This window comes from Psittacula echo (assembly GCF_963264785.1).
Source record: "Psittacula echo genome assembly, chromosome: 13".
Taxonomy (NCBI): Eukaryota; Metazoa; Chordata; class Aves; order Psittaciformes; family Psittacidae; genus Psittacula; species Psittacula echo.
Genome location: NC_137749.1, coordinates 14,870,820 through 14,886,263, shown reverse-complemented (window position 1 = coordinate 14,886,263; position 15,444 = coordinate 14,870,820). Strand labels below are relative to the sequence as shown.

The window sequence follows — 15,444 nt, the reverse complement described above, 5'->3', positions numbered from 1 at the left end:
GGGCTGCTTAGAATGGTCTCTGACTGGAGCCCTGGGTGTGCAGGAGCAGGAGACGGAGCCAGGCCAGAGGCATGTATGGAAGCACAGACTGCAGCTGGACACTTGTTGCATATGGGGCCATAACTGCCCCTTCGGTGCTGGCAGCCCTGGTTGCTAGAGGAGAGCCAAGAGGCATTGCCAGGCTGCAGCCTTCCCCCACTCCCCATGCAGGCAGGGATTAGACCAGGACAGGTCTTTTGTCCTCCCTGCCCAGAAAGGACATTGCTAGTCATCCCTCGTGGGTAGGAGCCCCTGCTTCCTTCCTTTTCCAAAACTCTGCCTGTCTTCTACAATCCATTTATTTATAGAAACAAAAACAGAGCTGGGGGCCAGCACCGAGCTGTGGAGCACAGCTCCAGCCCCTTGTGCCACCAGCCCCCCCTGCAGGCGTCTGGGGCAATGACAGCCCCAGCCCCGGCACGGCTCCTTGGGGCAGGAGCAGGGCACAGCTTCTCTTGTCCATGACCACACTCCTGTGGCCAGGAGGACACAGTCCCGGTGCAAGCAGGACGAGCAGACCCCTCCCAACATCTCATTGCTGGAGCTGGGGATTGGTGCACAGCAGCCACTCAATGGTTTCCAGCAGATAGGCCATGCTGTAGTGCCGGGCGATGTTCTGGAAGACTTTGACATGGTCCATAAAGGTCTGGGGAGAAGGCAAGAGGGAGGGAAGGCACAACTCAGCACCCCTGGGGGCTCCAGGAGGTGGTTGGGGAGGGCAGGTCTCCCAGGGACAAGAAATTAGAGACAGAGAAGGAACAGGGCACTGCAGGGCTCCTTGCTGTCCCTCTAGGAGCTGCTGGCATAGGACTGGGCTTGGCAGGAGGGTGCAGGCATACCTGGGAGGAGATGGTGAGGGCAAAGTCTCCAGCACAGCTGCAGTACACTGGCATGTGTCTCTCCTTCACACCATGACACTTCTTGCACACCTTGAGGTCAAAGAGTTTTGGGCTTATCTTGTCTCCTTGCTTACCTCTTTGCCTGGGCAGAGTGAACATGTCTGGCCTCAGCCAGCCAGCAGGATGGACAGAGCCGGGTAGTCCCACACTCACCAGATCCTGCAGCACAAAGGCCATCAGCTTCTTCTGCAGGACTTCCACCAGTGCTGCTTCGATGGCATCGGAGTCGTACTGCACTTGGCAGTTGGAGCAGACCCAACCGGGCACTGCTGACCCATCCTAGGGGCAAAGAGAAGGGAGGTGAGCAGCAGGAGTCCCAAACACAGGGAGGTGGTAACTGATTCCTGGAGAGGACAGAGCATGAGCCAAAGCCAAGGGATGCTCAAACCTGTCACAAGCAGCGAGAAAAAGAGGTGATCAGAGAATGGCCTTTAGGTGAGATTGGTCATGAGCAGCAAACAGAGCTATAAAGCAAAGGGGCTGAGAGAGAAGATAAGTAATGTGATGAACCATTGCCATGCTGGGGTCTCTGGTGTCCCTACAAACAAAGCTGCACCTGGGAGAGGGCAGGGTCCTTGCACAGGTCCAGGTCCCTGCAGAAGTTACAGTTCCTGCAGATGACTTCAGGGAGCACGTAGGAGCGGCAAGGGTCCCGGAACTGGGCAGCTTCTGAGAACTCGCCCACCTCAATGAGACGCAGCAGGTCCCGGCGCAGTTTGTTCACCTGGTTGGTTATGTTGGCATCCAGGGAGAGGACCTATGAGAATAAGCCAGGTGAGTCTACCTGCAGAGAAGACGACACTGTCCTCTCCAGGGCAGCTCATATCCTCATGACCTCATATGGGAGCAGGGCAAGACAAAGTGGACGAGGACCAGAATTTGAGCCCTTATCACAAGCCTTCAGAAATGGGGCCTGGTTCACACTGCTGACCTTGCAAACATATTTGATGAACTCCAAAGCTGGGTTGTTGAGTGGCAAGTAGGAGCCAGGCAGCACCGGGAACATGTCCGAAGGCTCAGTGGCATTTCGAGAACTAGCCATCTTCTTCTGGATCTTCTGGGTGATGGTGAAGAAGCTCTGGGTGAGCTCATTGGCCACATAATCCTGTGAGAAGGTGATCATGCCTAGAGAGATGGAGCAGAGAGCACTTGACCCATATGGTGGCATATGGGGACCACAAGGTGGGTGACTCCAGGGCTGCCCCATGGCTCAGCACTCACCAGGCATGGCCCCCATCTCTGCCAGCGCCTCCTGGGACACCTGGCTGGTGCTCCTCCTCTTGACAGGGGTGCTTCCAGGGGCACTGCGCCGCAGCTCCTCCTTCATGCTGTGGTACACGGCCACAATGTAGGCTGGGGAGATATGGGCAAGGCTCCAGCTGCACCAGCAGCTGCCCCACTGCAGGCTCTCCCTGCCACTGGGGAGGCACAAGTGGCCCCATCCCACCCTGGGACAGCTCACCTGACACAATCATCAGGAAGTAACTCTGGCAGGAGGCGGCCTGAGGCAGGAACTGCGCAATGTTCCAGCTGTTCTCCAGCAGCTCCTCCACATTTGGCTCCCCTTCCTCCTCTTCTTCCCCCACCGCCACCTCCTCCTCCTCCTCGCTGTCCTCCTCCTCCTCCAACACTTGACTCTTGCTGGTAACCTTCTGGAGGACCCAGTGATATCACAGCTGTTCCTCATGCCCAGCCAACACCTCCCCACTCATCTCAGCCCCCCAGCACCCTGCTTCTGGAGTTCTGAGCACTTCCGGCCTCTTACCTCCCCGTAGTGGATGCGAGAATCCACTTTTCCCTTGATACCTCCATAATTTGCTGGATCCATCCAGAGTAGGAACTCCCAGCAGCGGGAAAAGGAGATGGTCAGAGAATGGAAGATCTCCTTGGAGTGAATGCTGGAAGGAAGAAACTGCAGTCAGCCACACTGCTGGCATTATCTCTAATTCAGAGCCTTCTCCATGGGACACCATGAGGAGGTGGTGCTGGCAAGGAAAGAGAGGGTTCCCCTATTCCATCCAACCACTAGCAGGGACCCCAGGGGAAGTCATGCCCAAGAAGTCTTGGCTCCCTATTCTTGTGTCAAGGTGGCTGTTAACATGGCACCTGAAAGCCAGCCAGATGATGAGATGCTGGGCACCTCAAGTTCCTCCTGAAGGTCTCTTCTGGATTGAAGCCTATGAGTATTCTTGAAATATTGCCTTATAGAGGACAGCTAAGGGGCAGATCCCTACTCCAGGGATGACAGCAAGAGAACAAGAGAGCTAGGAAACCTCAGCCCTTCCATAGCTTTGCCAAAAATAAAAAATAAAATAAAATAAAAACCCCCAGAAATAGAAATTCAGTGCTCAGGCCCATCGAAAGGCAAAGGATCAGCATCCTCCTCCCTGTCCCCGAGCCCTCCTCCATCATTCACAGGATGGATCTCCAAGCCTGGCTTGGCAAGCCCCCACCTGTTGATGATGTACTCCATGTAGCTGATGGCATCCTCGATGCGCCGCTTTTTGGTGCACAGAATGATCCGGTTGAAGTTGGCATAAACCACTGAGGAGCCCAAACGCTTGAACTCTGCCACCAGCCTGCACAGGAACAGGAGGCAGTGGGCAGGAAAGCAAAGCCCGAGGAGCAAATGCAACCCACGGAAGACAGGAGGTCCAGCTTACCGCTCACCTCTCTGGAGGCTGCAGCAGTCATGCCTGTTCCTTCCCCATTCACTAGCCTGGCACATTCCAGGTCTCACTTACTGTAGGAAAAGCTTCTTCATCATGTTGTGAAGCATGCGGTGCAGTGCTGGGTCATAGAGCAGGGAGGAAGGAGAGCGGAGCCAGCGGTAGAAGTGAATGACCTGGTTGTCTGCGTAGACGTTGTGATACTGCGTGATCTCCTTCACCCAGCTCACCACCATGCTCTTCAGGATCCTGCCAGGGAGCAGAAGCATCACTCCACTGGCCATGGAAGACCCCACAAGCCATGAGAGACCCCTTTCCCCTTCCAGACAGTGATGTGTTCTCAGATACACTGGAGGATTCAAAGTGGGAACTCTGCCAGAGCAGAGACATGCGAGCCCTCAACACATAAGCCACAGGGTAAATATGTGCCTCTCTAACTTGGTGGAGCCTGAAGAAAGCAGAAACAGGAAAAGGCAACACGAAAAGGTTGGATCTTCACCAACATCTCCATACATCTGCTGTCTGAACCACCAGGCAGTTCTAAGCCAGGATCTTCAAAAGTCTGTTGGAGAAGATGTCTGCCCTGCTCTCAAGACCTGAATTTATATTTAGAGTACCCCACAAGCCCCACTTCTGGCACAAGTCTAGGAAACAATAAAGGATGGAATGAGAGGTAGGACCATCACAGAGACCTGTCAGGATGGAGACCAGGTGCTCCACCTCCCGCTGGTACCTGAAAGTGTTGGAGCAGAGGGCAGTTTCATCGTAGCTGGCTGGGATGTTGGCAGCTTGGTTCCCTGTCACCATGTCTTCTAGGGATGCCTGCTGAATCACATCAAAGCTGATGCTCATGCTGGAGCCTCCTTCCATGTCGTTTATGTGGTGGGACTGCAACACCGTGTTTACAGCCAGGCTCTGGATGTCCAGCTCCAGACACACTAACAGCAAACACAACCTCTCAGGGGCAGGGAGGGCAAAGGACCAAGCAGGACACTCCCCCTTGCCTCTCTGCCACAAAAACCTTTTCACAGTTAAAAGGTGATCTATATGTGTTGTCACACTGAGTGGGAAGACACTTTCATAGGTGTGACTGTCTTGACTGGCCAAGTCTTCCAGCAAGACTTGGATCTACTCATCCTCTGGGCAACACTAAGTTTTTTGGAAGCTGCAGCAGAGGAGCTCAGAACTTACTACCACTGGAGCAGTTCCTGCCTCCAAGAAAGACCTGTCCTAGGGTCACCAGGGATGAACAGTTCAGCTAGTCTTGTTACTACACTCTCTTTGGAGACTGAAACCATCCTTTTACAGGGTCTGCAGAACCGGATCCAGTTCTGCCTCCAGACAGCCCTACTACCCTTCTCTCTCCTCACCTGTGGAGTAGCAACCAGGGTTGTTGATCTCTACAGAGGCTCTCTCATCAAACTCCATGACGAGGCGGTTGTCATCAGCTTCCTTACCCCCCAGGTCTGGGCGGGCTGTGGGTGACAGCCACAGCAAGTGGTTGTGACGACGGAGGTGGCGGGAGAGGAACAGGTCAGAGCCAAAGGTAGAGATGTCACTGGGGAGGTTCCCAATGGGGATGTGGTAGTACCTGGGGCACAGAGAGGTGAATGGTCATGGGGTGAGCACAGCTGTAGAGAAAACAGGGACCCCTGTTCCTGCCCTCAAGGGATGAGGCAGCTTCCCATGGTCCCAGCAAGGGCATGGCATCCCCGGGGGACACAGCTACCCCAGGCACCTGCTCATCTCGAACGCCTGGGAGAGGCACATGTCCAGGTTGAGGTAGTGGCGGATCATGCGGCGGGCAGCGTGGCGCTGCCAGTCCAGGACCGAGTAGCTGATGTCATCTACCAGCTGGATGGGGACCAAAGGGAACTCTTCAATGATGGGGATCCCGCTCACCAGCCGCTTCAGGTCCCAGTTAGACTGCACAGCCACCAGTGTGGGGCCTCGGCGCTCATCCTACATGAAGAAGAGGACATGTCCTGATGCACCTCACCAGGAAGTGCCTTCACTCAGCAGGACACCTGCAGTGCCAGATACCCTGTCCCACAGCAGGTCCCCATGGTGTGGACAGCACACACCAGTGCTCCTGAAGTACCCACCTCTGTGCAACCAGCTTTCTAGCTGAGGACAGGGATGGGAGGAGATACTGAGATGGCCTCAGTGCTGGCACTGTCCTAAGCAAGCCACCCGAAGTGAAACAAAGCCCTTGAGCAACACCCACTTTCTACCTTCACCTGGGGGCCAGCAGCTATGTGCAGGTGCTGCTGGAACTGGTGCACCAGTGCCTTCCCCAGCATCCTCCCCTTCCCACATGCCTGCATAGACAAGGTCCTGCAGAGACCTTACTCAAGCCTTTACCTCACCTTGTAACCCAGCAGCAGCCGCTGGATGGCTCTGTAAATGGTCTTGGGGTCGGTCTCAGCACGCACTTCGAAGGTGTGCTTGTCTGGTGGCAGTAGCTCTTCACCCACCTTCTCCAGCAGTGCGCTGCGCTCCGCCGAAAACAGGGTGGTGAGATTTGGCATCTGGTTGCTGCGGACCTGCACCCAAAGAGGACTGGGTCAGAGCCAGGCAGAGAGGACCCTGCACTCCATGGTGCCACGGGGTTCTTCCCTCCATGCATCGTTAGGTGCCTTTCACCAAGCCCTATCAAAAGGTGGCAGAAACCTCCCACTGCCTGATCCCCATCATAGAATCACAGAATAGTTTGGGTTGGAAGAGACATTGAAAAGTCATTTAGTCCAATCCCCCTGCAATAAGCAGGGACATCTTCAACTAGATCAGGTTGCCCAGGCTACATCCACCACCACCCTGGGCAACCTGTGTTAAACGTTTCACCATCCTCAGGGTAACAAATTTCTTCCTCATGTTCAGCCTGAGTCTCCCCTCTTTTAGTTTAAAACCATCACCCCTTATTCTATCACAACAGGCCCTACTAATAAGTCTCCTTCCATTTTTCTCATAGGTCCCCTTTAAGTATTGAAGGGCCACAATATAGTCTCCCCAGAGCCTTCTCCATGCTGAAAAATTCCAACTCAGCCTTTCCTCATAGCAGAGGTGCTCCTCCCTCTTTTTTGTGGCCTCCTCTGGCCTGGCTCCAACACCTTCACATCCCTCTTGTGTTGTTGCCCCAGAGCTGGATCAGAGTCTCCCCAGAGTGCAGCAGAAGGGCAGAATCCCCTCCCTGACCTGTTGCTCACACTCTAGGGATACAGCCCAGCACACAGGGCAGGCTTCTGGGCTTAAGAGCACACTGCTGGGACATGGCCAGCTTTTCATCCTCAGCACCCCAACTCTCCAACCCTCAAAGTCCCACCTTACCCTGTCCAGCACAAAGACGGCAGCTTTGCGCTGTGAGGGGATGAAAAGGCCCAAGAGCGCCTTGTTACCCTGGGAGCTGTGGTAGAGGTAGATGTGGCGAATGCTTCCTAGGAACAGAGCACAGATCATGAGTGGTACCTGCAGGCACCTGGTCCTGGGTGCCCCCAAGCCTTCTCCCAAGCACCTCACCTGGCTCCAGGTATGTGAACTGGGCCAGTGAGCGCATCTCTAGGTGCTCAATGTCAAAGGTTTCAGCCTCTCGCCCTGCCAGGTGCCCGACAAGCTGTCTGCTGACCATGCACACACAGCCCAGTTGCATCAGGGCGCGGAGGAGCAGCGGCACCTGTAACAATGGGGAGAGACATGGTGGAACCATATTCCACTACCAAGCTACTGTTTGGGATTTCAGACCTAGAACCTGGCTTAAAAACCACAGGCAGGCCATAACTGAGGTGCCTCCATACGAGTTTGGTAATCTCCCTGCCAGTGCTAGAGATACAGAACATGTATTTTAATTTATGTGTGTTCTCATCCACCATCAAGGGCAGCAGCAGATACTATAGAGGATGTGTGGAACGGTATCTGGGCAATCTTGCAAGTCTGTAACTTGTGGTTTGGCACTCCCTCAAGACAAAGGCTTCATCTGAACCACCAGATAACCAGCATGATGGGACATCCACCACTGATTTGCCCTGCTTTATTAACCCTGCAGCTGTGAACTCCACAGCTGCAGAAGACTACTCATGGATGACTTGCTGTGGGACCAAGTTCCAAGTAATAACAAACATTTTTTGCCTACTCATACTTCCCTCATGCCAGTTTTGACTTCACAGATACTGTGGAATATCCCATTTTCAGACCCCTTTAGCAAACTGAAGCATCCCCATGTACCTAAATCCCATCCCTGCAAGGAAATCTTCCTTGCATCTTCCTCGTTATTGTCCTGTGTTAGTCCTGCTACGTTTTTTGGGAGACCGTCCAGCTGGGTCTTCTGTATCTCCACAAGCCTCTGGGCAATCTCCTCAAACAGCCTTTGCTGCTTGCTGATGGTTACACAGAATTTCCCGCTTTTCAGTTTGTGCCCATTGCCTCCCATTCTCTCCCTGGGCACCCCTGAGAAAAGCCTGGCTCCTCTCCTTCACTCCTTCCACCAAGGAGGTCCCCTGAGTCTCTTCTCCCCAAGGCTGAAAAGTCCCAGCTCACTCAGCCTCCCCCTGCACGACAGATGCTGCAACCCTTTGATCATCTCACTTCTCTTTATACCTTTAAAACATCTCTGTGTCCCTTGTTTTACTACAGTTGCCAATTCCAATTTCTTCTTAAGATTTCTTTTTGAAAATCTTACCTAGTCCCACTTACTAAACACTGTGGTTGCAGAGAGGGCTCAGGTTTGCTACTAGAAGATCTCCTACAGATATGATGAATTTGTGTACACCCTAGTCACATTGGCAGAGTAATGTGAAATGAGTTTTGGGTGCTGCTTACTAAGAGTTGTGCCTTGCCTTGTGCCTGGACCTTTATCCAGATTTTCTACAAGCAGAAATTTGAGGTGACTAAAAATGGCTTCTTTTATCATGCCCCACTGTAACACTTTCCAGGTTGTAACAATAACTTCAAGAGCTGAACTCTCCCCACTCTATGATGCTCTTTTTGTCCTTGCAGCCTCTTGCATCTCACAAAGCATTTTGTAGCTTTTGGCCCCACTGCTCACACCAAACTTGTCCTATTTAGACAAAGACTTTTTATCCATAATTCTACATTGCATTTTAGTAGCAAATGCCTTTATGCTTTCTTTAACATACAGGTCCACTCTTACAATTGTGAAACCTTCTCTCCTACTTCCATATAGGTCAGGTCCTGACATTACAATGTCTTCTTCATGAAATTCCTGTCATCAGGTTTTATGCTGCTGAACAAACCAGCATCCTCATTAGGAGCATCCCAGTTTCCTTTCCTCATTTTCAGGCTTTCAGCATCAATAGCACTTGTAAATTTAATTTTGGCTTGATTGCTTTGTACTGAACTGTTTAGTCTGCTCTTGCTCTTCCTAAACTTTCAAGCTATATCCTATTCTTCTCTCTAAAGCTTTTACAACCTTGTTTCAGAAGGCAGGGCTCTCAGACCTGTGTACAACTCCACACACACTGAGTTCTCCCCCATCTTTCAATATCCCTTATCTTTTCTGGTTCAAACAACAGCAGGCTGGTACTGGTTTGGAGGAAGATCATCCTTTCTCCTTAAATGATGCCTTTCTTCTTCAAAGTTTCCTAACTCCAAATAAACCAAACCCCCTTTCCCTAACATACCTTAAACCATGTGCTGATGCTCAGTGTCTCTGCCCAGATGAACACGGGAATATTGCCCAGTATTCTGCTGTGGAGGGTCTTTGATTTTTTGTGTCTTGCCAAGGTGTTGAATTTCTAAGAGCCAGGTATCCTCCTGCTCCACTGGCATTCAGACCAATGAGCTGCTACCCAGCAACCCTTCAAAAAGAGTACCCAAAGAAGTTACCTGTGTCTCATACACCCCCTCAATGTCCGGAGCAGAGAGGTCTGCATTGATTTCATTGATGTGCTCTTGGTACATGTCTTCAGGGACTGAGTATTCATACAGGTTGTAAACTAAGTTTGAGCGGGGCAGGATCCTGTTCACCTGCCAAGGCAAGGGACACATCAGACCACATGGCACCACTGACAGGAATGGGGCACTTGTAAGGGCTGCAGGGAGCTGAGGTTGGAGCCAGCCCAGCTCCTGGTGTCCCTCTCTCCTAAGGAAATCTGGTTTATGCTCATGCTTGTTACAAATTCCCATAACAGAGAACCTGCTTCTGGAAGGCTGGGATTAGCAGAAGGACTGGGTACTGGATGAGATACACCCATGGCATGAGAGAGTGAAGCCCTGCAAGGCAGATGCTTGTTTCCCCTTTCAGAAGGGTCAGGTCCTAACCTTCCTGTAGGCTGCTCCCTCCTCCGGCTTTGGGACACGCTGGTTGACATAGAAGACCCGGGGAATGCTCAGCCTGATGCAGTGCAGGTCGCTTCCGATCACTGCCCACAGCCTGAACAGTCCAGGCTGGCTGGTCTCAGCAATCTGCAGGACACAGTGGTACAGTTAATGTTGGGAGATACAACATGTTATCAGTGCTTATATCTAAGCTGTGCAGCACTTTGAGGACCTATATGGCCCATTGGTGGCCACAAAGAGAGCAGGGGGCTTAAAGAGTTATCACTGGCAGCACTGGAGCCCCTAAGTCCTACAACTGTCTTAGGGCACTATGCAGAAAACCCTCTGGCTAAGGCTGGCAAACTAGCTCAAGCTGACCACTGATGTCAGCCAAGTCACTGACATCCTGGACCAGCCGTCTCATCTCAAGCTCATGCTTTGCACGAGGACTGCCTGCAGCTCTGAAGGCCCTTCTGGAAGATGAAGTGGGTGACAAGGGGCCAGGCTCAGATGGCCACAGGTAACGAGGATTTGTGAAAATGCCTGGATGGCACCACTCCACCTCTGTATTTGTACATTGGCTGATTCCAGACATCATTGGAATCCTGTGCCTATCATAGGCACGCTGTGCCCAGTTGTGGGGTCTCCAGTACAGGAAAGACACAGACATTCTGGAGAGAGTCCAACAAAGGGCCACAATGATGGAGGGACTGAAGCATTTTTCATATGAAGAAAGGCTGGGATTGCTGGGACTGTTGAGCCTGGAGGAGGGGAAGCTGCAGGAGTTCTCATCAGTGTATATAAATATCTGAAGAGAAGTGCAAAGAGGATGGAACCTGGCTCTCCTCAGTGGTGCCCAGTGGCAGCACCAGAGGCCATGGGCACAAACCTGAACACAGGAGGTTCTCTCTGCATGTCAGGAAACATCTTCCCTGTGAGGTGACAAAGCCCTGGCATGGGCTCTCTGAGCAAGTTGTGCAGTCTTCCACGTTAGACACACTCCAAAGCCTTCTGGACACTGTCCTGGACGTCTGGTGCTGGGTGCACCAAGCTTCGGCAGGGGGTTGGACCAGAGAGACCCCAGAGCTGCCTTCACTCTCAGCCAGTGTTTCTGAGGGTCTGTGACTACTGCACAGTGCTGCCCCGGGATGAACTGGAACTGCCCCACTGGCAGAGCTACAACACATCCTAGATTCCCCATCAACAGTGAGTCTGTGGGCCCCTGTTTCCATATGGACATGCACGAGCCTGAGGCTCTGCAGCCCCATCCAGCCTGCCCAAGGTTAACATAAAGTGGTGTTAGGGTCAGCAGTCCTTGAACGCCACCATTTGACCACAAGCAGTGTAAAACGCGAGGCTCAAGCCCGAGGCTGCCCCCATGGCAGGGCCTGTCCCCCGTACCTGCACGATCTGCCAGGGCAGGTCCAGGATGCTGCGCGCTGCCTGGCGCAGGTAACTGCCCAGCCCTTTGGAGAGGGCCTGGCGGGCGCCTCCTCCAGCCGCCGCCTCCCCACCATCCTCCAGCCGCCGCCTCTTGCGTCGCTCCCGCCGCTGCCGCGCCTGCAGCTCCCACTTCTTCTGGTGGTAGCGCAGCCAGACCAGGCGCTGCTCCTGCGGAGGGACAGCGCCGTGAGTCGAGGCAGACACTGGCTGCCCAGACCCCAGCACCCTGCCACACACCCAACCCTCCATTCCCCAGCCCCACAGCATGCTCCTGCCCCCACTGTGAAGCCATCGCCCCCCTCTTCTCCATCAGTGGGTGTATTCTCCATCTCCTGGCTCTATTTCTCCTTGTAGCCATGAGCCATGGCCATGCAGAGGGTTTCAGGAGACCTACAGCTTGCTCCTGGCAGCACTCAAGCTGCTTAGGTGGACAAGCACATCCCCAGGTCATCTTATGCCCAGTCTGCTTCACTTACCTTGGTGGTACCCAAGAGTGGTGGTGGACCCAGGATCTCTCGCCAGGACTGGGATAGCTCAAGGTACTGGGACATCTGTTGGCTTTCCTCTGCTGCAGGGACTCGCTTCCGCTTGTTTGCAATAGGAACTGCTGGCTGACGGGTCTTGGCAGCCCCAAAATCCTCTATGTCACCAATCTGTGAGTTGGGCGTCCCCTCTGAGGGCTGGTTGGTGAGGACCTGAGGGAGCAAGGACAGCAGCAGGAGGTGGGTTGCAGGAGAACAGACTCACCACCACAGCCAGTACCTTTCCCTCATGCTCTTCACCTGTCTCTTGCCTTCTGAAGTGAAGAGCTCGTTGATTTTTTTCTGTTTGTACACATCATTCTTCTCCAGGAGTTTCTTGTGGAGCCAGTCTGGGTGCCGGACCCGTGGCACCGGGTTCTTTACCTGAAGAACATATCTCCAAATCACACGGAGTACCCTGACCACAGCCCTCTCCTGTCCCATTGTCCCCCCTGACCCATACCTGCTGCAAGGCTGCGGGAATGGTGATGATTTTCTGGATGGTGCTTCCCAGTCTCTCAATGTAGTAGTCCCAGTCCAGGATCTGTGAAGAGGGCAGAGCAGCAAGTAGCAAAGAAAGCTGAGTCGAAGACCACCAGACGCAGGACCAAGCATCTCCTCAGGACCCCCAGCACTGCACTTTGTGAGTGCAAGCAGCTGCTGCCCGGGTCATTCCTTCAAAGGGATGAGCTCTTGTCCCAGAGCCAGGTCCCACCTGCAGAGGTGCCTCACTCACCGCACGGATGTTGAAGTCCTGCAGCGAAGGGCTCTTCAGCCACTTTCGGAGGTAGTGTTTGCGCACGCTGGGCTCAGCTTGGAAGATGGCGAGAGGGATGGCTCTGGGGATGGCAGGGAAGCACCTATTACCCACCCAGCAGCACACCACCCCCTCTCCCAGCCTGTGGAGACCCTTCAGGCTTCTCCCCCTGCTGCGAGGCCACCACACAATAGTTGTATGCGGTTACCCATCACTGGTCTTGCTCATGGGCTGAGCCAGCAGATGCGGGGCCCCTTGGCCACACCACACCAGCTCACTCACCTCCTGCTACTCTTCCCTTCCCCTCTTGGTTGCCCCCCGCACCGCCAAAAGCCCCCCTCAAGGTGGGGTTACCTCTCTGTCACCGGAGATCCTTCTGGTTTCTTGGAAATGATGAACCGGCAGCTCAGCCCTGCATCCTTCACCATCTGGTCACCCAGGAACTCTGCCAGGCGCTTGGCAGTGCTGATGGATGTAGACTTCTGCTCCCCGTAGTCCTCCAGCTTGCGTGACATGGACCGGTTCTCCGAGATCAGCTCAAACAGCTCTGAATCAGGCATGTTGGCAGCCTGAAAGGGAGGGGGAAAAACCCAAACCTATCAAGAACCTCATGATCAAATCTTGCTGCTGTCAGATATGGGGTGCCAATCCCCAGCTGGTCTGGCTTTTTACAGGGAGCCTGCAAAATTACTCCCTGTGGCAGCTGCCAACATGACTTATGAAAAAGTGTGTAGGTTTGAGACTTGCATTGGTTCTGGCCGTGCTGGGCTGTGGCAATGCTGCTTTGTGCTGCAGAGTAGTTGGGTTCACCAAGAAATTGTTGGCTAGGGTCTCTGCAAAGTGCAAGGACCCAACTAGGCTCTTGGACCCCCCCTCTTGGCAGCAGGCCCCCCACTTTATTCCATTTTCTCTGTTCTCCCCCAGTTATTGTGTATCTGATGTCTCTGTGCTCCTCATACAACACTCTGCAGAGGCCAGTGACTGTCATTCTCTGCCCCTAGCTAACGTCCCTGGGGGGGATGAGGTCCATCAGACCAGCTCCATGAAAGAGATGACTGGAGAAGGACACCACTCACCCATAGCTAAACCTGAATGCAGAGCACTTGCACTAAAATACACTAAACAGCAGCCCTAGAGAACCAAAGCAGCAGAAATATAATGGAAGAGACAATCAGAAGAATAGCAAACCACCTACTTTGTTCAAGCCTCTCCACAGTGCCCAACCAGATCAGACGCTTGTTCCCCAGCTTGCCTTGGGAGCACAGACGTGCTGAGCTGCACTTACCTTGCTGTAGAGCACATCCAGCCAGTAATCTGCCACCTTGGCCACAGAAGCGTAGACCTCCTCTAGGGTGCTGCCCTTCAGAAAGGCTTCAAACACTGAAGACTGGAATATCTTCACCAGCTGCAGTTCTCCCCGGCGCTTCACCTCAAACCCCTTCAGCTCGGCCAGGGACCCATCCTCATTGAACACTGCATACCTAGGAGATACTGCATGGTCAGAGTCTGGCCTCTGCCAAGGGACATGGCCTCCAGGATCCCGCTGGTGTCCCTCCTGCCAGGGCATGTGTTCAGCACTGCTGCTGGTGCTCAGCACTGCTGCTGGTGCTCAGCACTAATGATCTCAGAACATCTACAGCTGCTCTACCAACTGCTTCAACTTGGTCTACAGAAGCTTTATGGGGAACATCAGCTACAAGAAGCCACATCACTTGGCCAGCTCTTCTCCCACCTGACCACGTTCCTGTGGGCACAGCAGTTGCTTCCTCCACCAACAATGGTGACGCCAGCCACCTCCAGGCCGAAGAGTGACCAAGAAATAAATGCACTTGTAACATCCCCAAACTACAAGATACCAAGAGGCCCTGAGATAAGAGTCCTACAAGCACAGCCTGCTCAGTGCTTGGCATCACCTTGACCTCTGTGGCAGGGACTTACTGCTTGCAGAAGGACACTGACAGGAGAAAGCGAATGCTGAAGCTTATCCAATGGCGCATTAAGTATACAGCAGCACAAGCTGTAAAGAGAGGGTGCTGAAAGCCAGTGACAGCATAGTTTGGAGCCAGAACCAGGTCTGTGGGCACCCCTCTAGCTAGTGGTTACTGCTGCTCCAGCTCAAGTTCCTGATCAGGAGCATGCAGAGAAATCAGTGGAGTCTGAGTACTACTATCCTGTAATACAACAGTAATGGCAGGACCTATTCTTGCAGATGGAGAAGGACGGGGAAACATCTAGGAGATGTTTCTGGAGGTCTGTGAAGTCCCAAGAGATGGGAAGGCAGGAACTGGTTAGTTTAAACAGATTAGGCTGAATATAAGCAGTCCTCAGAAGATAAGACAAAGTTCTCCTGCACACCTCAGAGCAGGAAAGGGAGATCATGTTGGTCACCAAGTTGGACAAATGCTGTTTTGCTGTTGTCTTCTAAACTATTGCCATAGTATGGCACTAGAGACTGGATTCAAAGATGATTTGGTGTAAGGAACTTGCCATTTAAAACCAGCAAATCAAGCATGCTGCCAGCTCCAGGGCCAAAGACCAATGTGCCCCACATGCATGAAGGGAAAGAGACCCTCAGTGTGTTTCTGGGGGAAAGTGAAAATATTTCAAGCTTTGGAAACTCACCTTTTCTTCAGCTTCTTGCCCTCCTCCTTGGACGCAGGGAGGATCATGGCCAGGTATGGCCCATCCACTTCAAAAAAGATGCTGTTCTCCGAGCGCGTGATGTAGGTGAGGGAGGCCGGGTCCTGAAGCTCCTGGTACTGATCATTTGTGAAGCCTTCCTATGGGCACAGCCCCAGGAGAATAGCTTTACTCAACAGCCTGGCTGGTTACATCACATGCCCCTC

The 15,444-nt window shown here is 53.1% G+C and overlaps 1 protein-coding gene across 1 annotated transcript in view; it reads right to left on the bottom strand.

The window, feature by feature from the left end:
* Positions 1-571: 571 nt before the first annotated feature.
* The window catches only part of POLE (DNA polymerase epsilon, catalytic subunit), a gene marked incomplete at both ends in the record, with an annotated part of 28,136 nt that continues 13,263 nt past the window's right edge, over positions 572-15,444 (bottom strand). Inside the window, 26 exons of the mRNA XM_080628798.1 lie at positions 572-685; positions 879-968; positions 1,092-1,217; positions 1,495-1,695; positions 1,870-2,063; positions 2,160-2,291; positions 2,401-2,590; positions 2,704-2,836; positions 3,392-3,517; positions 3,683-3,856; positions 4,341-4,545; positions 4,978-5,198; positions 5,346-5,569; positions 5,977-6,153; positions 6,935-7,041; positions 7,124-7,277; positions 9,446-9,586; positions 9,881-10,024; positions 11,279-11,488; positions 11,797-12,015; positions 12,103-12,225; positions 12,305-12,385; positions 12,578-12,680; positions 12,953-13,167; positions 13,884-14,079; positions 15,221-15,378. Of these exons, the coding sequence (XP_080484924.1) occupies positions 572-685; positions 879-968; positions 1,092-1,217; positions 1,495-1,695; positions 1,870-2,063; positions 2,160-2,291; positions 2,401-2,590; positions 2,704-2,836; positions 3,392-3,517; positions 3,683-3,856; positions 4,341-4,545; positions 4,978-5,198; positions 5,346-5,569; positions 5,977-6,153; positions 6,935-7,041; positions 7,124-7,277; positions 9,446-9,586; positions 9,881-10,024; positions 11,279-11,488; positions 11,797-12,015; positions 12,103-12,225; positions 12,305-12,385; positions 12,578-12,680; positions 12,953-13,167; positions 13,884-14,079; positions 15,221-15,378 (4,158 nt within the window). The remainder of the gene's footprint in view (positions 686-878; positions 969-1,091; positions 1,218-1,494; positions 1,696-1,869; positions 2,064-2,159; positions 2,292-2,400; positions 2,591-2,703; positions 2,837-3,391; positions 3,518-3,682; positions 3,857-4,340; positions 4,546-4,977; positions 5,199-5,345; positions 5,570-5,976; positions 6,154-6,934; positions 7,042-7,123; positions 7,278-9,445; positions 9,587-9,880; positions 10,025-11,278; positions 11,489-11,796; positions 12,016-12,102; positions 12,226-12,304; positions 12,386-12,577; positions 12,681-12,952; positions 13,168-13,883; positions 14,080-15,220; positions 15,379-15,444) is intronic.